The sequence below is a fragment of the Orbicella faveolata genome, unplaced genomic scaffold (genome assembly GCF_042242905.1).
Source record: "Orbicella faveolata isolate gen_17 unplaced genomic scaffold, um_ofav_v1 contig_12, whole genome shotgun sequence".
In the NCBI taxonomy this organism is placed as follows: domain Eukaryota; kingdom Metazoa; phylum Cnidaria; class Anthozoa; order Scleractinia; family Merulinidae; genus Orbicella; species Orbicella faveolata.
In genome coordinates, this window is record NW_028301539.1 from 34,599,960 (window position 1) to 34,624,436 (window position 24,477).

At 39.6% G+C, this 24,477-nt stretch overlaps 3 protein-coding genes across 3 annotated transcripts; 1 reads left to right on the forward strand and 2 right to left on the reverse strand.

Annotated features, from left to right (window-relative positions):
- Positions 1-5,558: 5,558 nt before the first annotated feature.
- On the reverse strand, positions 5,559-11,739 carry LOC110067786 (heterogeneous nuclear ribonucleoprotein Q-like). Its single transcript, XM_089283448.1, has 3 exons — positions 11,217-11,739; positions 9,854-10,390; positions 5,559-6,992 (listed from the first exon to the last, which is right to left on the reverse strand). Exons 1-3 carry the CDS (start codon positions 11,634-11,636, stop codon positions 6,102-6,104), a joined length of 1,848 nt encoding a protein of 615 aa, XP_089139574.1. The 5' UTR covers positions 11,637-11,739; the 3' UTR covers positions 5,559-6,101.
- Positions 11,740-13,729: 1,990 nt separating this feature from the next.
- Positions 13,730-15,717, forward strand: LOC110067808 (putative ZDHHC-type palmitoyltransferase 8). Its single transcript, XM_089283449.1, has one exon. The coding sequence runs from the start codon at positions 14,308-14,310 to the stop codon at positions 15,487-15,489; it is 1,182 nt and encodes a 393-aa protein (XP_089139575.1). The 5' UTR covers positions 13,730-14,307; the 3' UTR covers positions 15,490-15,717.
- A 1,804-nt stretch (positions 15,718-17,521) lies between these two features.
- Positions 17,522-24,378, reverse strand: LOC110067854 (threonylcarbamoyl-AMP synthase-like). Its single transcript, XM_020775201.2, has 5 exons — positions 24,144-24,378; positions 23,860-24,067; positions 21,548-21,785; positions 20,652-20,788; positions 17,522-19,539 (listed from the first exon to the last, which is right to left on the reverse strand). The coding sequence occupies exons 1-5, from the start codon at positions 24,205-24,207 to the stop codon at positions 19,476-19,478; spliced, it is 711 nt and encodes a 236-aa protein (XP_020630860.2). The 5' UTR covers positions 24,208-24,378; the 3' UTR covers positions 17,522-19,475.
- Positions 24,379-24,477: the final 99 nt, after the last annotated feature.

Here is a 24,477-nt window from a genome sequence, read left to right on the forward strand (position 1 = left end):
GCGATTTTGGTGTCAAGATGCTTTGGGTGCGCTCCTTTGGGGTGATCAGTGATCCAAGACCACTCGGAGTGCATCAGAGGGACCGATGAAGGAGTAGTGTGCGTTGCAGGATAGGGATCCCCCTGTTTAGTACTGCAGTGGGTGGATAATAAAGTACACTCGAGCCTCCGGTTGCGACCACCTCTCGTAAGCGACCACTTCTAGCTGTAGTTAATAGTTTATTCTTTTCAAAGAGCACCAGGCTAAGTTTTCTGATATTGAAGCCCTTCACAGGACCGTTGGTTATTCACAGACTCAATTCAGAGAAGAGATTGTTAGACAACTCTATGACTTCCCAGATTATGATACACCACCTGCACACGCCACAACAAAACCAGCTCCTCCTAGCCCTCCTCCAGGAGATTTTGAAACTGAGCACATTCCAGTTTTCTCTGATGCGAGGAAACGCTGCGTGGTGTGCATGTTACAAGAGGAGGAAGGCTGACTGCACATGTACCCCTCTTGGTCTACGCCCCAAGCACGTACCGAAATCGATACGTCTATAGCAGGCACCGTTACCATAGCTATAAGTGCGACCAAGTAAAATACACTGTCTATGTCTATAAGATAGAGGATACTATATGAGGACAACCGAAATGCAACCCGACTAGAGAAGAAATTATCCTTTATACCTTGCCTGGCCTTCGCGGTTAATTGATTTCGGTGACGTATCCCAGACAAGCGGCCCAGGTGACCCGAAACGATTGACCGCGGCGAAATATTGAGGCCTAGGAACTAGGCAACTTTACACCCTCAATCTCCTCGCAGAAGGAAGCGCTATATGGTTTAATGACAAGCGCCCTGATATCCAGATTCAAGCTCAGGGTCATTGTGCCGGTATAGAATGCTCCGAAAACCCTCCGATTGACTCACACCCGCAGGATATTGCCTAGCCTGTTACAGCCGCCCCGCCCGAAATATTTTTTCTTTTGTGAGTGGCTGTAACACAAGCCAGAGGTTACAGTAAAAAATACGTCCCATCACGTAGCACGTCTGCGTGCAAGCTAACGTCTCAAATGAGAATCTCGTTGCCGTGATATGTTAGTCATTCAGGATAAATTATTAAACACGCAAAATAACAAGGCAACCTTTGATTTAATTCCTTTATTAACGAAAAGTCGTGTGGTTCCTATTTTATCTAACAGTAAACGAAAAAAATGAATATTCAACTCACAGCAGTGGAACGCCTCCTGTGAACTCCTAAAAAGACTTCAACTTGACATCAAACTCGAAACCAAATCTTTCTCTGTCCATCACGCTCAAAGCACAATAAAGGCTATGAGCGTGAAATCCACTTCCTCAGAAGAGGATAATGTTCAATGGCCTTCGACTCTCTCTTCACTCCGACTGTTTCGGGGCGGAGGAAGCGCAAGCCACGAGGGCACGCCCTTTCTGGGAGAGGGCATGCTTACCTCGAGCTCACTCAATCCACCCGAGACCACAGCCGAGAGAACATCAGCGTCTCTCTTTCTCTTCTTGGTGACGACATCAGTGACGAAAATCTTTAAGAAATTATAAAAAGGCACGAAAAAAAGGCATTCGAGTGACGTTCTCTTACAACACTGCGATTCTCTCTCAAGACCTGCCTGGTGTATGTTTTTTTTTTTAATCAGACGGGAATATTTGAACGCGAGAAAACTTAAATCAAGAGCCACAAGCACCGATAAAATATTAAAAGTTAATACTTCATTAGACAAGAGGGCTCGCGAAATAAATATTATTTTAAGAAACAATAATGGACACGATAGAAGAGGTTATTCCCATTGCTGTAGAAGGCACTTTTCATCACCACCTGCATGACAAAGAGAATAACAACGTTAAAGAAGTATAATAGAGACAAAAACACTGACCATTGCATTTTCTAAACCTATTCCGAAAATGGCGCCACATTTAAATCGCCTCTTGCTACACACTCTCATAAAGGCACAGCTCAGCTGGTAGAACATGGCTTTGGTGACCCCGAAGTCATAAGATTAATTCCTGTTAAAGACCTATTTTTTTAACGTTCCGTTGAAATAGTATGCTTTAGTTGCAAACAAAATTGCGAGGATAATTTCTTCAATCTATTTATCCAGGGCTTTGTTTCCCTTAATACACGGAGAGGCTCCGCCCAAAGGGGCTACCGCTGGCTAATATTTTAAGCGAGTAGCGATTTCACGAAAAGAGCAGGGAAAACTGTCATTTAGGTATTAAAAGACCCTTTCAAAATACCTCGAATAAAACAACTTAGTTAACGGACGAGTTGCCAAGTTTTCTAAGGCGTTACTCACTCCACCTGCGGTTATAGATAGGGATTTGGTGTGCCTAGAGTAAGTATGTGTAAGCGGTACCATGTTCTAATCTATTCGAGGTATATGAAAGCGCTACCTTTTCTGTCCACAATTAAGAAATAAAAAAACATGTACCGTGTTTCTCCTATCAAGTTTTAGTATAAATCTACTAGCGTTCTATCACGAATGCTGTTCTCTGATTGGCTACGCTACTCACGATCTATTCTGTTATAGATAATGAGTAGCGTAGCATTGTACGCTTGTAAACAACACGACGGTCACTGTGAGGATTTAGATAAAGTTTTGAACAACTGGTAGATTTATACTAAAACAATTAGATTATTCGCTCTCGATTTCTGTGCGCGATAAAAATCTCGAGCTCATAATCTAATTGTCAAATACAAACAGAGTGAAAGATCGAGAGAACGAAAAACGCTATGGGAACACGAGCCGACAGGCGAGTGTTTCCGCAGATTTTTCGAGTTCTCCCAAACTTTCACGAGTGTTTCTATAACTCGGTACGAACATGGAGAACATGTTTCTAACTTCTTTTAGGAAATACCGCGACAAAAAACAACAACAACAACTTAGTTACTTCGATCATCAATATGTATATTCTCTTTGCTCGCGCCATCACTAAGTCTACAGCTCGTGCTAAGTCTGTGTTTCTATCGAGTTTTAGTAGAATTCTACTGGTGTACTAATGCAAATGCTGTAATCTGATTGGCTGAGCCATTGCACACTATCAGCCATTAGCGTGCAGTGGCTTGGTGCGGTTGACAAAATTGCAGCGTTTCCTCGTTTCTCCGAAATTAAAAAGAACATTTAGAAGCAAACCAGTAAAAAAAATTCTCGAGACGACTGAAAGTAGGGCATTAACAGTTTCTTGAATTAAAAAAGCTCGAAATTTTAGAAAGAAACTGACAAGCGCGCGTATACAGCTGCTTATGTCAAATTGACGATTCAGCCTGCGCGAATTCTCTAAAGCACGAAGTTTAATACCAAGACAAGAAATAATTGGAATCGTTATTTGAGGGAAATTCTAGCCAGAATTCTACTTAAACAATTAGATTATGAGCTCAAGATTTCTATGAGGCGATACTTGATTCGGCCTTGAGCCTTATCAACTATCACCTCACAGAAATCATAATCTAACTGTTAAATGGAAACACGGTTTTAAACCAATCAGCGCACGTTTGCTTTGGGTTATTTTCTAAACGCCTACATGGCAGGGATTGCAACGCTTGCCGTTCTACGGAAGTGTTCTCGTTACAGCCAAATCAGAGGTCTGAGCAATACATTAACTGTGATTAATACGAGAGAAATGAGTTAAATATTGAGCGAGATATTCCCGACGTTCTTTTGACTATAAAGTGGCTTGGGATACGTGGAATTAAAACACGAAAGAAACAACGGTATTCAATGTTATTGCCGTGGACTTAGAAGTACGGGAACACACTCAAGGTCTCTTAGTTTGAGTTTTTCTCAGTGTCAGCTTCAAGATAATAATCGTCAACTCGATCAGGATGTATCAAAGTCAAGTTTTGACCCTCTCTCTGTCACGCAACTCTACCCCTCTCCATGATCCAGAGAGCGTTGCGCTGCGTGACAGAAGGCTCTATCACGCGGCATAACAGGAAGTTTAGAAACGAATCAATTTGTTCAACTGACGGTACTTGTAGCGAGTTCGAAAGCAACGTTCCTCCGATACTAGCGGGGCATCAGTGTGACAGTCAGAAACGTAGAAAACGCGAAGAAGGTTCCGACGTAATATATATAAAAAAGGGTGACATATTCATTGCGTCGCTTGCGTGGGACAAAAGAATATCTTTCTCCCCGACGGTATTGAAACCCATGACCTCTCGGGTTGTGGTGATCTAACCACTAAGCTAAAGAGAGACTCGCGATGAGTTAGGCCATCAACCTCAGGTTATGTGAAACGCGTGCTGCGTACTATGGTAACGGTGGTGTCAGTCCAAAGCATCTTCACGTCCCAAGGTAGGGCACGAATATTTTTGCAAATCCCCAAGGTGGGGCTCCAGGAAGACTAATGGGACATGGTCAAATCTTTATTTTTCTGATTGACGATGGAAGTAATTAAATGGATCTTAACTAATACTTGTAACCATGGTTTTTAGAAGCAATGCACCCCGGGAAAAATCGTTGGCGACTTTGACTACCAGCGATAAGACAGACACATGCTGAAAAATCAGTTTCTGATCAGTTAATGAGGGCTTCAGACTTTTAACAAGGACTGTTGAAAGGCGAGTCATAATTTTCCAAGGATTTAGCCTCCTGTAATAATCCCCTATAAAACGTGTCTGGGTGTTGGAGGGGCGGGGGTGGGGCAAAATACAAAATAGTCAAAAAACCCATTGAAGGCTGAAGTACTTTTACTTTATGCACGTGCACATAGCAGTCGGTTTCACCGGTGCATATGTGCAGAGTTGGAGGCTAACAGTTGCACAGGGTTGGGGTATGATAGATGCGTGTTCAAAAGGGAGTGCTACCATCGGTGTGCACACACTGGTAGGATTTGTGAATGTGGAAGTGTAGTGAATTTGTACTTAGAGGTGGGGGCTGTTCGTACCCTGGGCACTTCATGGACATGGACTTCCCTAGGGACAAGGCTAAACCATGACATGATTTTGTGGATGCAAAAGGGGATGGATGAAAAGGAGTTGTACGTGGTATGTGTGTTCCTTCTGAGAGGTTTTGCCTCTAGACATTTGCCTAGTACTCCCTTTCCAGGTTGGTTATCAGGTTGCAAACAGAATCAAAGAAAAGGAGAGGAGAGAAAGGTGCCATTTGGTGGTCTGGATGTCCTGATAACATAATGGTCAACCATACTGCAGTAAAATGGGAAGAGAGGATCCTTCAGTTCAAGACAAGTACCAAAATTAACATTAGAGTAGAACACTTACCAGATCACACTGCCATGCTGCTGCAACTTAGCTGGAAAATTTTGAATCAATTGATACTAAATTTCCTCAATGCAATTTCATCATGATTTTCTTCTTTAAATTTCTTGATGTAATTTCATCATGAATTTCTTTAAATTTCTTGATGTAATTTCATCATGACATGCTCCAAATTTCTTGATGCAATTTAATCATGCCTTTCTTCAAATTTCTTCATGGTATGCATCATTATTTCTTTTAATCATTGTGACATTCTCCTTTGATTTCTTGACGTAATTTCACAGTGATTTTCTTCTTCGTTTTGGAGACAGCAAATGACAACATACAATTTCAAGCCAACATTGATTGCTGGCCAATTTTGTAAAAGCAATTTTATTTGACTTTATGACTATATGAATTTAACTTTAACCCACTTAATCAATCAAAGGTTTGTAATCTTTCAGATTTCAACTTTTGCTAAACTATTTTGGGAGTATAGTGCATGAACTTTTAAATAACTAAGCCCAAAATGAACTAAGTAAAAACATAAAAAAAAATGGAATTTGAAATTTGATTCAGATACATTGAAAATAGACTTTGGAGTGAACTACAACTGTATAAGAACTGCTACACAATTTCGTTTTGGACTCTCAAGTCTGAAGATCTGATGGTATCAATTTCTAAAGTATTTTACGACATTTGCATGGCGGAATGCTTTTGCTAAAAACAGACTAATATGTGGCATCAAATTATGTGCATTTTCTCAAAGTTTGACCCAGTTTTCCAATCCAATCAAAGATAAAGAAATGATTGGGCTCCAAACAAAAAAAATTGGATCAATTCATCACAAATCTGGTTGGATAGGTTGAATGGCTGCCAATCTGCATAATCACTACCACTGCTGCTGTGACCAGCTGTCCTGGTGCCACTGCTGATCACCCTGGTCACTGTAGCCATAGTCTTGGCCCCACTGCTGCTGTGACTCCTGCTGGCCGTACTGGTGACTGTAATCAACATACTGCCTCTTTGGTTCAGAGTAGCCACCGCCACCACCCCCTTGATAGCTGTCACCACCATATTTGCGCTTCTGTGGACCAAAGCCCCTTCCTCCACCTTCCCCACCCCTTCCTCTTGGTGGACCACCACGTGAACCCCTAGCTCCACGACCAAAGCCACCACCGCTTCCACCTCGACTTGATCCACCCCTGCTTGGCCCACCTTGACCTCCACGAGAGTACGAGCCTCTTGGACCACCTCTTCCCCCACCACGACTGGAGTAACCTCCTCTTCCACCATATCCATCACTGCCATACCCACTATTGCCATACCCACCACCATAACCACTTCCACCATAGCTGCCATCATCATAATAACTATCATAATTACTTTCATCGCCATAACCTCCACCATATGAGTCATATCCACCACTGTAATCATATCCGCCTTGGTCATATCCACCTCTCCCACGACCTCTCCCTCTGGGTCCTCCACCACGAGGTTGGTTGCCACGAGGACCTGGACCCATACCAGGGCCTCCTCTCCGTCTGTTGTCCTTGTTGGCTGGTTGAGGCTTTGCCAGGGACACACTTATGGCAATCTCATCCCAAAATTGATTGTCAAGGGCTTCAATGGCACTTAATGCATTCTGGCGCTCAGTGAAGTGGACAAAAGCATAATCTTTGATCTTTTTCACTCTTTCTACAGTTCCATACTGTCCAAACTCTTCCTGTAACTTCTCTTCTGTAATATTGGGAGAAAGGTTTCGGACGTAGACCACCTTCACCTACAAAAGGGATGTAATAACTGAAGTAAGGACAGTTTCAGGGCCATCAAAATTGAATAACTAGTTATTCATTATTTAATATGACTTCCTTTAATGCCTGCTTTAAATCACAATGGGTTAACTGCTGGTAAACAGTATGAACCTATTACATTGTATTTTAACCCAGGGGGGACTGCATGGGGCCTACTCTAAGGTGAAGAGGGACACCAGACAGGAAGGTGCTTTTTTAGACTTTCCAAAGCATAAGTGGCCCAGAGAAGTTCTATTCACACCCAATGGATGGGATGCCAAGTCCAACATGGCAGGGCTCAAAATAACGGACAATCAATGGACAATGTCCAGCCAAAATCTTCACTTGCCAGTCATGTTGAGCGGTCATGTCATGTTGAGACGGTCACGTTGTTCATTCTTGAAGAAAGTGTGTACATTCTCACGCAATAAAAAATTAAATCAAAAACCATTCAGTGGATAAAGTCAAGAAATTGTGATATTATAGACGATAAATAAAGAAGACAGTTCTCCAAGTTTAAGGTATGTGCGCTGTCTAAAAGTTGAGATATTTGTCAAAATGTTCCACGCAAAATTATAGAGCCTAGTATAAAGCCGTCATGTTGGAGGACCTCCTTAGTCCTCTAATATGGCGGCCGGAAAATACATCTAGTGTAAACTTCTCTTCTGTAATATTGGGAGAAAGGTTTTGGACGTAGACCACCTTAACCTACAAAAGGGATGCTTCATGTCATGTACTGCCATAGCTACGAAATTCAAAATGTGCTGGTTTCCAAACGAAGGACACCATTGAGCTGGAAAGTTGTAAACAGATTTAAATTTAGTACCTCTTATGCCTGATGAGGATAAAACCTTCAAGGGCTCTTTAGTTTTGGATTTGAGAATTTAATGACGTCACGTGAACACACTCTATACACAGTCAAATCCTCAACTGTAAATCTTAGATTTTTAATCTCTTTTTTATTATGACCTCTCACACGAAAATGTACACCAACAGGTGTCTGTGTGAACGGCTAAAAATCGTCCGCTTGCTGTTTGTCAGTGTCTTGTGTTCAAGATCGATAAGAATGCCATTTGAATGGCTGGGGTTATCAGTTCAGAAAAATATTAAGCTATTCGAACAACTGCTGCTATCCGTTCAAAAACAGTTTTCATCTGTTAGGACAGCAGAAGGGTTCAATTCAGAATTCAAAACTATTCAGCCTTTTGAACAGCACAGGTTTTCCATACAGCAAAGGGAACCCGATCAGATTCAGCTTTTCATGACATTTCAGATTTGCCCAACTGTCACACTCTTGACACAGAGCACCTCTCTTTGATAACATATACTTCAAAGGTATTGCTTGACTACAGAAGTCAAGATATTTGTTGTTTGTTTCACTTTCACTGCACAGAAATTGACAAAAAAGATGCCAAAAACAAAACTTTTTGTTCAATTGTCAAGTTGTTTCCAACTTCAGACACTATGGGACTCTGGGACATCAAAACATGCATTTTGCAGTCTGCTTTGTTTCCATCAAGCCATAAATATAACTTTGAGCATGAACCCAGTATCTAATTTAGAACCAAATGATTAAAGTTACTGTTACAAAATGGACAAAAATATTTATGTACCAACAAAAAAGACGAGGGCTTTATATATGTGTCTGTAAAGTTATTTTGTTCGTGAATGAAATTTAAGACACTCTCAAATTGTTGCTTTGCACGTGACCAAAATCTCCCTGCCATCAGTGGTAAAATCTACCAAGCGATGGTGATTAGTTCTTCCTGAACGAAAACTCTCTATAATATGACTACAAGAGAGTTTAGATTTTTTGTGGCTTAGACTTTAGAACTTAATTTTGGTCACATCGTTAAGAAACTTCCCAACACTTGTTGTGTAACTGCAGCCGTATTCGTAGTAACACGATGATTTATTGTGCGTTCGCACGGGTGAGAATTGAAGAAACAGAAACTTCTTCTTCGGCTATATTTGTTCACCCAGTTATTTCTGAAGCCCAAAATTAGGATCTGCTGATGCACATTTGGTTTCATTGACGTTTTGATGGATGCAAATACTTTGTAGAACATCAAAACAACAGCTCATGGAATTCAATAAACTGATGGAAAAATTCGGAGTTTCATTACATATGCATCTGTTCAATACTTTTTCTTTGGCTTCCACTGAAAGTGTGCCACTTCATTGAGCTGCTGAGCCCTGCCAAGGCTATCTTGGGTTACGTTTTAAGCTTTTCTTTGTATTAAGCCAATTTTTTAACGGTATAACAACGACTGGAACAAACAAATTACACATGTGGGTTTAATTAGGCCAACATTACTTAAACTTTTTTTAAATATCTTGACTGGTCAGAAACGAGACGTGACCGAGTTAAAAATGACTTTAGCCGGTCAACATGATCAGCCACGGTCCGAAAATTATTTTGAGCCCTGACACAGGTTTACTAATATGATGTACTTGCCCAAAAGTCATGTTCACCAGTCCACAAAATTTCATCTTTTACAGTACTTCCGTGACATGCATTTCCTAAAAATTTTCCCAAGGGAAACTTCACTTGCCTGCCACGCAAGTGAAATCCAATCTACTAGCCCCAAGCTATCACACAAGACTTCCTTTGCATGCTGATTTGAACACCAAAGAACATAACTCCATGATGTGGCTCAATTTGCTCCAAAATCTAACAATTACTAGGCCACCACATCCCCCTTATAAATTAGGAGTTAAGAGGGAGTTTGTCACAAAGACAAAAAAGCAATGTGAGTAGTTACATGTAGCAATTAGTGTGTCCTATTTAGGCTGTTACTTTTACCAGAAAATTCATGACTGAGCTGAAACAAAACAGTCAAATACTGACCTTGGCCATAACTTCCTCATTTGGTTCTTCCTGGGGATCAGCCCACTCAACTTTAGCAACAGTCATCCCCCAAACGAACACCTTTCCACTCTGAAGACGACGTTTTGCCAAAGCTGCAGCTTTGTGGCTTTCATATTCCAAGAAGGCAAAACCTCTGTTTCTACCCTTTTGTTCCGGTGACAGATAGACAATCACATCGGTCAGATCTGAAGTAACTCTCCCAAATTCATCAAAGATTTCTTGCTTGGACTTGCTCTTAGGAATGGAACCGACAAAGAGCCGATTGTTTGCGACTGAGACACAAACTCCCAACTTCTTTCCTGGGCGGATTTCTTTGTTATCAAGTTTCTTGACTGCATTCTGTGCTCCAGCTTTGGTCGTATACGTACAAAAACCAAAGCCTCTGTTCAGCCCTGATTCAGGGTCCATCATCAAACGGAAGTCGTAGATCTGACCACACTCTTCAAGAAGTGGAATGACCTCATCTTCAAAACAATCGCGAGGAATCTTTCCAACAAACACCTGGCAGCAACCTTTCTGTAAGCAAAGAATGTTACAATGAGAGATGAAATGAAAAGCTCAAGGAAAACTGTGAGCCGTGAGGAACAGCAATTGTTTATTATCCTTCAAATATTTTTTGCAAAACATTGGATTTGAAATTTGGGGAATATCACTCAGATATCCCGCAGGAAATATTCAGTCACATGATGCACCTAGACCAACTGCACGTGAACGAAAATATTTGATGGATTTTAAGGCACTGCTATAGGTATTCGCAAGGAGTACTGTCAATATTTTACACTAGATAAAAACATTTGCATCACAACCTAGTTTGTCAAACAAAACCAAACTTGTGATAGTCTTGCTTCAGTGTATTTCATAGTAACAGCTGAATCAATTTTAGCTCGTTTTAGATTCTGGTAGCATGTGTGACAGCTTTTTGACATGCTCTGGTCGAGTTCACGTTTATCTTAACATTTACAAGATAGAATCACAACTTTCTTTGTATGGTTTGGTATGGTAGCTCTAAAACAGATTGAGGAATGAAATTAAACCCAAAATAAGCCAATGCTTAATTATTTGAGCTTAATTTTTATAAGCTAAACTTAAGACTTCCGTTAGGCACTGTAAGCGGACATAATTTCAACCTTCAAATTTCGATTTACTCTAAACCTTTTCAACAATTTTTGAAACATGATATTAACAAAACATTATGTCAAGAAGAGCACTTAAGTTAAATGTACTTGAGTCAGCAGTGCATCTGAATGACCATTACAATACCAACCACGCCACGCCAAGATCGATTCTTGACAATTTCAAAGCATTGTAGTCCTGTAAAAACAGCGTAAATAACTTCACTTACTTCGCTACCACCAGTACCAGGTACAGGGCCGTCCCAGCCGGGCGGTGGACCACCGTATTTCCTCTGTCCTGAGGTGATATCTAAAGTGTAGCCCGTTCTTTCCAGCAATGCCTTGATCTTGCCTTCGTCCGCTCTACTCGAAGCTTCGTTACTTGTGGCTTCGCCGCCCGACGAAGATTTTGTCACGTATGTTTTCATCACTCCGCAAAGAAACGCACTCTTGTTCTGCACATGAGATAAATCGCTGTTTGCAAACTGATCTAACACTTCTAAAGCGCCTTCTTGGTTGAATTCGCGAAGTGCTTCGAACGCTCTATCATCGAGCTCCTCGGGTGAAAGAAGCCCACAAGCGAAAATTTCAGACATCTTTTGAGCGACGCTTTCGCTGAGACCCTGGTTTACGAGCATTTGAGGCTCCATTATGTAGAATAAACTAGTTAAAACGATAAAAACCGTGCTCTCACGAATCCCAACCTTCACTGTGAAAACTCGGGCAAACTTCAAAACCACGCGTGTTTCGCTTCGAGACTGCGGGGTGGACCGTGATTTCCTGAGGGGTGCGGTGCAAAAGCTTACTCCACCCTACCCTTGAGAGTTTGAAATACGGAACAGGTAGAGAGGCAATACTGACAATAATACTATTAACATGAGTACGTTATTTATTCTCTAATGTCCGAGAATATGAAAAATACTTTAGACGAAAATGTTGCATGATTTTGTTGGAAACTAAAATGGAGTTTGGAGTTTGTTTTTTTCAACACGCCTGGGAATTAGGGAAGGTACGTTTTTTTCTTGGCAGGGGGAGGGCTGGGGCCTCAGAGGGAAGGGTCATCAGTGACAGTGAACACCAAAAGTGGAGGGTCACACCTCTTTGTAAGCTATTCAAAGAGAGGGTCACACATCTTTTCCAGATTTTTTTAATGAGGATTTAAGTTTTTAATGGTTTCAATCAAGTGCAAGAAGTTTCCTTTTCCAACAGAAACTTGCGTCCCTTTCACAGAATTTGGAAACATAGGAAATATTTGTTTTTGAGAGTCAGATTTTGCGTGCTATAAAACAAACAAACCTTTTAATTAAAATAACCAACAGCAATGCCAACTAGTCGGAGAGGGAAGCCCGTGTATTTTCCCTTCGATATTTTATGTTCAAAAGTTTAATAATACTCAAAGTTTATACTTCCATATTCACACTCAGCTAGAAAACGTAGATATCCCACACTGATTGCTCGCATTTTCTTGTTTCAGCTCACACACATTCAACATCGAGATATATTTATATTCAAACATGTTGCTTTCACCAGCGAAATGTTCTGAGGTTTCTACAGCATGGAACATACCATGACTGTAGTAGTGAGGGGAGGGTCTCATTTTTATCAGTCAGCTAAAGGTGGGGGGTCAGGAGTTTTTTTTGTTAAAATGCAAGGGAGGGCCAACACTTTTTTTGGAAAAAAATACCAAAATTCCCCAGCCCTCCCCAGCCCCCCAAGAAAAAACATACCTTCCCTCAGACTTCTCTGAATAAAGCTTGAAGAGCTGAGTATTAAATCCCTCCCCAGGAATTCCAACATCCTTTGATCTGGTCTTTCTGATCTCTCTTTTTTTCTACAAGAGAGGTTATATTTACACTCTTCCCCCAGTTTGACAGAATATTTCATACATAGATGACCATAGAAAATATTATAGACCATCATAGACGTTTAATGCCTTCCACCAATTTTACAGAATTTAAATATTGATAAGTTAGTGCACTATGTAGTGTTTTTATTTATTTACATTTTGTATCAAGGAACATTTTTTTCTGTGTATTTTACTAAAGAGCAATTATTATCAATCAGAGGACAGCATAATTTTTTCTTCTTGAATATTAACATGGCATTGTTTTTTGATATCCCTTTGCTTGAGTTGTGTGATTGAGGATGTTGACTGCCAATTCTTATACATTGTTGGCAGTGACATTGTTTGCCCTTGTTAGGGGGCAGGTATGTATGTTTCTATGATAGGGAAATTCTACACATGCCAGTCCAACTTATTTTGTGACTCTTAGCCTGAGAGGATATATCTAACCATGATATTATTAACGACCTTGTTCCAAGATCACTAATAAATAATAAATAATTTTAAAAACTACTGAAAAGTACCTAAGGAAGTAATTATACAGCTGCCCGTACATGTAAGCAGTTTTATCTTCCAGTTATCCAGTACAACCAGGTATAAATTTGCTTCAAACCAGGAATTCATCAGGTGGAAGGAGTTCAGGAATTTCATTGAAACCTGGAATAAAAAACTTCCACCATCTTTCTCTTCTGTACAGCAAGAGTTTCCTCAGAAGCAGCTTCTTTCTACGTAGGCACCTGTCAATCAAAATAGTTTTTAACCAGTCCTTGCAGGTTAATTTCTGGAAGATTTTCAAAAAGTCGATCATTGACATGTCTACAATGAGAAGAAAGGTATGAAAGCAAAACATCATGAGGACAAAAACCAACAGGAAGCTGACAACGATGAACATGACAGCATAGTCACCCAGTTCATTGCACACTCCAGATCTGTAAGGAGACGCGTAGTTCAGCATACAAACCGTAAAAGGAGTGTAAGTACTGTATGCGGCAAAAGTGAGCCCCAGGCAACAATGCAATAGGAACAAGTAGAAGTGGGCAAAGTTGTTCAAACCGACACAGTTGTTTGTAAAAGGACAGTGATGCGACATGAACATAACACAAGAGTTGCATGAGCTACAGTGGTGAGTTCCTCTGTCTCGAACACGTGTACACTTCGTGCAAAATTTCAACGACTCAAGATGAATGTCAGTGTCGTCTTCAAGCTCTTGACGCGTTTCTGGATACCCCGGAGAAACAATCATGGCAGCTAGGTAGTTAAATACCATGTTTAGCCAGAAGTAACACGCGGCGATAATATAGCAAATACCCTGAAGCGACGAGTATGGATTAGCAACCACTATTGGCAAAATCTTCAAGAAGAAGAACCAAATTGCTGAAACAAATATAAACAAGACAGGCGTAATCTGCAATCCTTTGAGAAACTTGTATAGCCAGGTCTTTCTTGAACCGCGAGGGAATAGAGTTTGTAAGCTGCTGATGATAAAAACGCCCTGGATTAGTCCGACAGACAAAATTATGCCCCAAACAAACGCCATCTTGGAGTACAGTGTCAAGCGGCTGTGCCTGGGAACGATGATTATCACTGATAGATGCCTGGTCACCAAGTGCCCGCGCTGTACTTTGAAGATCAAAATGGCGTTGATTGTGATCGCTTTCAGCCTTAGTATAGTTGTTGTTGTGATTGGCGCTTTTGTTTTCCAGATCCTTCCGAGACTGTTTCCTAAACTCAAGACGTTGCTGCCGTCGCGAGCGGTTGTCAGCTACGTACAAGTCGTGCCCATCAGCTTCATTTTCCCCGCTCTGTTGTGGCTGTTTTTCTTTGTTTATCTGGAAGCCCATGTCCCTGAAAACCCGTACTCTTCGTTGCTAGGGTGGTGGCATACGTTTTTCACCCTCTACATGATGGCAAACGCTGTTTTCAACTACTACATGACCGTCCTCACTAACCCCGGATATCCACAGACCCAGGAGGAATACGCGCGTGACAGATGCTTCGTGAAAACTTTCCAAGCATGTATGAAGTGCAAGCGAGTTCGAAGCGCTGGAACACATCACTGCAGCTGGTGTCACACCTGCGTGGAAATGATGTGCCACCACTGTCCCTTTACAAACAACTGTATCGGGCGCCGAAACTACGTCTACTATTACACTTTCTTGGCGTATGCATTCTTCGGCCTCTTGTATGCCTGCTACCTGGCCTACTTCCCTTTTGTGAGCTGCATGTCGGGTCTTGCTCTAAAGAAGTTCAAAGAAACTTTTGCTAACATGCCGCACTTGAGCGCCCTTCATCGGTATTCATCGTCAAAGGATTCATTGATGAGATATTTCGACGATGTCAAGATGAGCGAAAGCTGTGAAGCCTTACAGGAATACGCGGTCTTGTTTGCTCCAGCTGTTGGAATTACCTGCTTCATTGCTGCATTATTTCTGTTCCAGACATGGCTGCTTCTCTTAGACATGTCGATTGTTGATTTCTATGAATCGCTTTCGAATGCCACATCATTCCAGGAGCTTCTCCGAATATGGCATGTCAGTTTATTCAAACGAAAGAAGTTCAGGTTCACCCACTTGATCCTCAGGAAGAAAAGTCATTGGTGGAAATTTTTTGTACCATGTCCATCTGATGTGGAAAGTGACTTACCACCCAAGGACCTGTAAAAACATTACAGGTGGCTTAACCTTTGAGGGTGGGAGGGTAGAGGCAGAGGGGGAATCTCTGTATTGCTCTTCAAATTTGTTTTAAAGATGACTGACAAGTTAGTTTGGTTATGGCATGTTATCCCAAAGGTACCAACAGTGAAAAACAAAACAGTGAATGAGTGGTTTGGAATAGACCTTTTCACAGCCACTGTTGCCATCTTGTTTAGGGGGCAAACACACCAAAAATTGCGGTAAATGTATGGGAAAAAATAAAAGTTTGATGCCCAATAAGTTGAGAGTGATTGACTTTTGGAGTATTTTATGAGTTACAAGGAAAACATACCCAGCAGAAGGTTTTTTGGTCAAATTTGAAGACCATAGATTGGTTGTGAGGTGAGGAATTGCACTTTTAATTTTTCATACAAATGTCTCTAAATTTTCCCACAAATTGTGACTCGGTTTTACAGACAAGTGTATGGAAACATGAAAACCTTAATTGTGACTTTTCTAGCAAGTCTATTTCCCTCAAATAAAATCAGTAAATTCTTTCACCCAGTATCTTAAAATTTAAATTCATAAATTAATGCTTCTGGCCCGGGTTGTTCGAAGGGTGGATAACACTATCCACCAGATAAATCACCATCCAGCAGATAGCGTGGTTTGTTTTGTTAACACTTATCCACTGGATAGCGATTCAGTGGCATAAATAAGAAGGCATCAGAAACTGTGAAAAGGTCTATTATCCCAAACAACACAATGACTACATACGTTGCAGCTCAGATATAAGCAAACCAAAATGTATGCGTAATTTGTGTCAGCTGAAAACGCTTCTATTCATACGCACATACATACATACATGTATAAAGTATGGCTCATTAGTATGTGTAAAGTATGGCACATTAGTATGTATGAGCTAACGTATTGTTTCTTAACGTGCTGATACCATTTGGAAGATTCTTCCTAAGGATGGCATGCATGTTACTCTGCATTTTTAGAAGAAGGTATTAGGTAATTTGATATGAGGGCAGCATCTTAGACATTTCACTTGATTCAAAGCCAGGTGATCAAATGTATCCAAGATGAAGTGTCGTGCTTGAACTCACAATATACCAGTCATGCAGCACAGCAAAGTCACTCCTACTAACACATCGTGTGGTTCCAGAAAATATTAATTTTCCCCATGGATGGTTTGTTGGTTTGAACCCACCCTCATCCCTCTGGAAATTTAAGTTTTCCTTCATACATTTCTTTGGAAGGTTGGCTTTGAGACCCCTCACACCCTCAGAATTTCCACTGACACTCCATGGGGTGGGTGTGGATATTTTCTGAACTACACAATGGCACTTCAAGCATTGTGCTAAACTTGCACCTGACCCAAATATTTATACAAATGTGTTAGTGGATGAGAAATATAAGTTTCTTTGTGGCATGAATATTTTAGTTTTTGGCAGTCTGACTTTTTCCGTAATCTTGTTGCACTTCACTGGCACTGCCTACATAATTTGTAAAGGCACCTGTAGGAGAGAAATTTACTGTGGTCTTTATATTAGCTGCAGTTCACTTCAAGTCAACTTTTAACAACTTTTTGCTGAGTCTGGGTTTTATTTTGGAGTTGTCAAAATAGCTACTTTCCCAAGTTTAACAGATTGACCTCATGACTCAGATCTCCTATTTCAGCTGGTGTGCTTTATCTGCTTTCACTTTAGTTCAGGACAAGATCATTGTTAGTACTTTTCATTCCCACCCTTTCCACCCATTCATTGGTGGACAGAGAGGGTATTTTTTCTTATCACTATCTCCTGGGGAAGTTGTGAGTTAATAAGGCTCTCTGTGACAAACAACTATGTGTATGTGTATTAGGGTCTGTCTTTGAGCAAATTGTGTTGTTTATGAGAGAAATTACGTAAGAAATTTGTTAGTGAAATATTACAGAAACTTTAATTATTTATTTGCACACTAATTTATAGGCGGAGAAGTTAATGCAAGGCATTAGGATAAAAACCGCTTGCAAACAAAGTTGTTTTTTGTCGTTATAATAAGACCTGCTAAATGTTTTTCATGTAATTTAATTTAAGTTATGAGATTTACAAGAATGTACAAGTGAACTTGTTATATAAAATGCACAACTTATGATACATCTACTTCCACATAGAACAGATCACAGGTACAATCTGTAGATCACCAAGTTAAAAATCTGAGTGTGCAAGTTGGAAGCAGTATTGTCGCAAAGCAGTAAAACAAGTACTTGTTCAACCACATTAAGTTTGCATAGTGTGTGATAACAGAAATATTAAAATAGAACATTCTTGTTTCGTGTGAAATCTTAAACGTGTATTCCCTTGTTTGGTTGGCCTCATTAAATTGTCTGAACAAAATTAGTTGTTATTCCCAGTTCATTTCAATTGGGTTTCATATCATCGGAGTTTGTTTCTACTCTTGACTCATCCCCTATCATCATTCTTACAAGAAATAATACCCCTCCCCAGAAATAAGCCACTCCAAAACAAAGCAAACCCCACCTCCTGCCAAACCTTAGAAGCAGAAAACACCTCCTGAACATAGCAAGCATTGGCTTGAAACATTGCGAGCAGTTTCCAGTAGTGGACGATGTAATGTTATGTTATCTGCAAATTTGAAAGAGGCCAGTTTATCATTCCAAAGACACCAAGACTGGGTTTAAGTGAAGCCTTGGAGCCGGCTGGCTCATAGCTGCTGGAGCTTATCCCGGTTCCTGTAGCATGAAGCGGTTACATGTAGGTGTATTTCTACTCCCCCTGGACAGGATGCTAGTCCATCGCAGGTCACTCCACCACAATTTGTTAGGTTTCCCAAACAATTCGCCAGTACCCATTTATATTCCTGGGTGGAGAGAGGCACTGTGAGAGTTAAGTGTCTTGCCCAAGAACACAACACAGTGTCCCCGGCCAGGGCTTGAACCCAGACTGCTCACTCTGGGGATGAGCGCACTGACCATGAGGCCACCACGCCTCCCACTGGGTTTAACTACCAGAATATTTCCCCAATACTGGACTTACACAATCTAGTTCAATATAAAGCAATGCATCATTCTGTAGAATGGTGACCACAGGTTCCGCAGTTTATCGAGAACCTTGCCAAAGGAAAGAGGCAGGTATCATACATGGCATGTCTGCTCAAATATCTTATTTCTAAATGTGAGTACAGCTAAACATTTTTGCACACTTAAGTATGAAATAATATTGTGGTATCAAACTAAAAATATAGTTGTAGTCTATGTACAAGAAGAAGAGTCTTGAAATGTTTCACTTACAAACAAAAAATAGCAACAATTTCCGTGTTAGCAGATTGTGAAAATGTTGCACTATTTCTGGAACAAAAACTGGATGATGTGCACAACAAAATAGGTCGTACATTAAATACTGCTTCAACCAAATAGCAGGTAGAAATTCTTATCAGCTATTAAAGTGCTCAGTAGTTAAACTACAGCAAAATGATAACAGAAGTAAAGAGCTGGATTACATGTAGTTGGTCCAAGACATTAATTTGCTACTCAGAGTTTCATGCTTTATGGAAGCACGTTGCCTAATGATTGCTTCGGAAGAAGCATGAAACTCTGATTAACTAATCCAGCTCTTTACTTCTATTGTTACTTCTACAACCAAAGGTTTTATTTCTACCAATTGTTCCAAGCTAATATTAACCTAATGAGCTAAATAACTTATAATTTACCCGCTGTTTCATTTTAGACTATTATTGTTTACATTTCTTCTTTTGCCATTTTCAATGTCACTATTTTATGAGTGGCTAAATGGATGTCAAACAAGTAGACCTAGCAATAAATCTACAATTCCTATATTTTTACCACCATCCTGCAGATATCAGGATTATACTACTGGCCTGGGAACAACACAAATATTCACTAATACAATATTCCACAAACAAAATGATGTATATTACAATATTTATTATTTTAACCATTGCCCCTAACAGGCACACTGGCATGATTGTCAGCAAATATATAGCTGTCAGCTACTGCAATCCTCAAGTCCATATTTGCTGCTAAGAATGTTGACAGTCTGGTCGTAGGCACTGTGGAATCAACATTAAAAATAATTTAAACATGCTAAACACTAAACATTCTAATCACAAGCAATACCAAACATTTTCCCAAGGAACTTGTTACATAAATGTTACACAAATTTCACACTGCTGAGAGTTGCATGAGTCCACTGTCACTTAGACCTTATTAAGGTGGCCGAACACAGTTTTCGCGCACGCTTTCCCTGATGGAATTCAGCGCGCGCATAAGGATTGCAAAAAAACAAACATGCCGTCAATACAGCGATCATTTTATTTACTCAGCACCTGCTCTATCTGCGTTATTTTTCTCTAGAATTGAACCCAGTGTATTGATGGCTTTAGTCTTTTATTACAAAGATATCTTAGAAAAGGTAATGATGCAAAGAACCCAGCAATTCTCAGCTTTTTCTTTGTTACCAAAAGAACCCAGTTAAATGCAGCGCATGCATAGTAAGTCAAAAAATTGCGATTGAATGAAAATTGCACTCTCGCAAATACACCTATTACTCGAAAACCACTCATTAGAATTTCACGAAATTTGGCACGAAGTTACTTAAGGAAATAAGTAACTGGAGTATTGAAAATAAATGAGCTTTAACTAAGGAAATTCTAGATATTCCAGTGAACCTTCAACAAGGGATAATTAAAGATCTCTCTGTTAAATTATTAGCAAAATGGTGTTAGCTTGTGTGAATCGTTACAAGCTTGTTGCATGCAAATTATAAAGAAAATCTAATGACTAGATTTTCTATAAATAAACAAAACCGATTTTAAAGGCCTGTTTATATTTATTCATGTTGCCAAGGCAATGGCACATACATCAGCCTAACCATAAAAAAAAACCAAAGTTTGTGTTGTTAACTTGCTTGCTGCCAGTTTTGGCGATCGAGGGATCAAGGGTTTTAGAGAAAAAGGTGAACGAACACAGGTATCAAAAACTGTGTTCAGCCACCTTAAGCTGCTAACACTTTGAGAATGACGATATTAGCTTGTCACTCTGTGCTACAATAATTATAAGGAAAAAAAACAGTCTAAATGAAAATATCTGTAGGCCTGTGTACATGCAATTTAAGGTTTAACCTTTGGCTGAAATGTGACATTTGTTTATTATGTTTGCTTACCTTCCCTCCCTGATGATGGAAAACTTGCCAGGAACTGACAGGTTTACTATAGTTGATCCTTTGCGGCATTGTTCACTCAGTCCTAAAACTCCACCATCCAGAATTAGATCCAGATTTGACCAGATGTCTTTAAACTCCTAAAAAGTAAAACTCTACAAGCTAAGATTTTAGCAAAATACAGTTTAATCTTTTTATACAGTGAAATATATCAAATAGAAGAAACTTTTGATATTTACATCACACCAGTTGACAACAATAATTTCTTGTTGACCAACGTTGATGGCAGGCAATGCTTTAGTTACTCTAATAAATCAAAAAGTGAAGTACAAACAAATATTAAAAATACTGATGTAGGGCCAACTCAGCAAGACAAAATTTATTTTTTTGGTATTTTTTTGGTACACTCTTTATTTCAAATAACACAGGGCTATGTTACAATAATTCAGCACATTATATCGTACTACTTTAAACTACATTTAATTACATTACACTACCTTACACTACATTAGAAGTAAATTACATTAAACCATGCTATACTGTGTTGCAGTTTTACTTTAAAGTGCCGATAACGCTTAGCCAGTTTCTTTTTTTCTCAAAAGTACACAGTGAAAACAAGCTGTAACATGGGATTTCGTCCGCTGATAAAAAAAAAAAATGAAACAAAGAATGGGATTTTTTCTTTGCGAAACATCTTAGACAGACATAAATTTTCGAAATTCATTGAAACTGGCTAAGTGTTATAGGCACTTAAAGTAAAATAGCCATACAGAATGGTATCTGTCTAGACACATAATGCCATCTGAAGTTGACTAACAAAATTATTTTTTTCAGATAAAGGACACTATTAGTAGCAAAAAATCTCAAAATCTACACCTCCACCCATACAGTTGACTAACCTCAATTTTTAAACTGCTTTGCCCAACTGTACTAACATTTGCACTGGTCAAGGCAAGTGGCTCTTCACACCTTAAACTCAGTTGCTGAACAAAGTAGTGATCAGGAATTCTGATTCCTACAAGTCTTGTAGTTGGGTTTAACCCTGGGTTTAATTGATCAGTTCGTTCAAATATAAGAGTCACTGGGCCAGGAAGCAAGTCTTGAAGAATCTCCTGACTGACAGTTACTTTTCCCCATCTGAAAACAAAAAAACAGTAAACTAATAACCTGACTGCATGATTTCTGGGAGGCGGGGTAGCTTAATGGGTAGTGCACTGGGCTCTGAATTGAGATAGTCTGGTTACAAGCCCTGGCCAGAGTCATAATGTTGAGTTCTTGGACATGAGACAATTTCCTTTCAGAGTACCTGTCTCCACCCATGTGTATATAAATGGATACAGGTGAATTGTTGGGGCAACGGTTTATGAACCTGTTCGAAAACCAGAGAGTACAACGTACTTGTGATATTTGAAAAAAGCTCCAAATTTCACTTGCAATAAGGCTTGTACAATTTTGAGAGAATTTTCAAATATATCTCGTAGTGTAAATCTTTAATAATTTCGCATTCATATGATTATCTGTACTTGTATACGTTTGTATTGTATTGTGTTGTATTACTTGTACTATTGATTGTGCGTGCTATTTGTAGCTAGGTCTGTAACAAACCAACTCAAACTACATTATTTTAGGCAAGTCTGTTACCCGAGCTATGTCTGTGAACTTATTATCGCAACCTTATTTACCTCGCCAGTTAAAATTGAACTATCACTGACAAGAAGATTGAGGTTGCATTGTACTGTTTCTGGAAGACTTCAAGGAGTAAAAAATTCTGTTTTAGAAATAATAATACACATTAAAAAAATTACTCGATTCTGATTGGCTAAGAGCAATGCAGTTCAAGTGTAAAACCAGTGGAAATTACACATCGAAATTCTGGATTATGATTGACTGAAAGAAAATAGGAACTTTTCTAAGAAAATGATATCACGTAAAATGATGACGAAAATTTTGTGCTGAAACTTTGAAAAAAGTTTTCTCAAATGAGAAAAAATGGCTTCAAGAAAGATCTTCCGGCACTTCCTCCGCACAAATTTTTTCATGTTTATATTATTAATAAGTAATCATATGGTTTTTCTCGTTCAATTTGGGGTTAATTTGTACTTGTGAGTTTTTCAAAAAGCTGAAACTACACTCGCCGAAGTGGCTCGTGCAATTTCAGCTTTTTGAAAAACTCACTCGTGCAAATTAATTCCAAATTGAACTCGAAACCGTATGATTACCTATAATAATATCTACGAATCCGTAATTCATGAAAAAAGGCATTCCTAACATCGTGGCTGTAATATAGGGAATGTGTATGTGAATGCAACGAAAGAAAGTAAATGTACTCATTTTCCAAAATACCTGTACATTTAAAATTACAAATTGCCTTTAGTGAAAAGAGGAAATCTCCCTATTAACCCATTGACACCTGTGCTCTCCATAACCACCCATGAAGAGTGTTGGCCTTTGTTCCACAGCAAACATCATCACCTTTGACCAAAATTGGCATCACTTACTGGTAAACTCAAATTCTGCAGGAGGAAAAGATCTTTCCAATGATACCCAGATCAGAGTGATTGGGTCAATTGAGCATGAAATATACACAGAAATGCTTAGAAATTTCAGTGAAAAACTCAGAGCAAAATAACTTATTTCCCTCAACTACACTTGACTACTCTGTGGCAAGAATTTCCCATCTTGATGATGCTTTCTCAGAAATTCTTGAACTGCAAGAAAGCCCAGTAGAAGGTCAATAACTGCAGCGAAAAGCCTAAAGTTGAAGGTCACTTTCAAAATTCTCAAAAATTTTGATTTGTATGCATGCCCCAGCAAAAATGTCATAAAATACGATGCAAGTGGAAAGATAGGCATGCTGTCATGTTGCAAATGAATGTTTGGGTAGATTGAAGCTAATTTAGCTGATATCTATGCTGAACATGTCCAAAATGTAGAAAAAATGCGTTTAGGCTAAAAAATCTTCAGGTGTCAATGAGTTAATCTGTGTTCGGAAATCTTCATTGCACCAAGATATAAGCAAACTTTTGGAAGCGTTAGTAGATCCAAAGAAAGAAAACAAAATTTGTCACAGCTTTTGAAGAGGTCGTTTGGCAAAATACATATTTTGGATTTTCCGTGCTATTTTTCCTTTTACAGGAAGCCCTCTCTGTGTTCTTCGAAGAAATGAATGTTCTTTGCATTTTGAGGGGACGAAAAAAACAACTGGTCTTACTTATGAACATCTTCTAGCCTCCCAACACAGATAGCAACAGGTTTTTCCTCATGCCGCTTCTTTATCTCATAAAGTTTGTTCACAGCTTCGGTGGACTGAGCCAGTGCCGCAACACCATAGATGGTGTCAGTTGGAAGGGCAATCACTTGACCACTTTTTAGAGACTTGACGGCAGAATTCAGAATATTTTCAACAGCTGGAACACCGTCTAAAACAAAACAGGTCCTGTAATCAACAAGAGATCAAGAATCAAACGTTTTTGTACACGATTCACACAGGCTTACCTTCACGCCGGTTTTCGTTCGATGTTGCGAAATCAATCTTAAAAATTTTCCCTGAAGTATTCATTACAAATGATCTCCAATGGCAGATTTAGTGTACTCTTAGCATAAATACCTAGCTACGGACTTAACAATGAGTTAGAAAACTGTCTTTCAGACAAAACAAAAGAGTTTCAGAACTACATCAAGATTGCACGTGTGTCAGCCATGTTTTTATCCGATGCACTGAGGGATCTGGAAACCAGACTCGAGGTAGAGAGAGGACCCTGGGAACGAGGTTGTTAGAATTCAAGGTTTGAGGCCGTTGAGGTCGCGAAGCGGCCGAGCGAGCGACGAA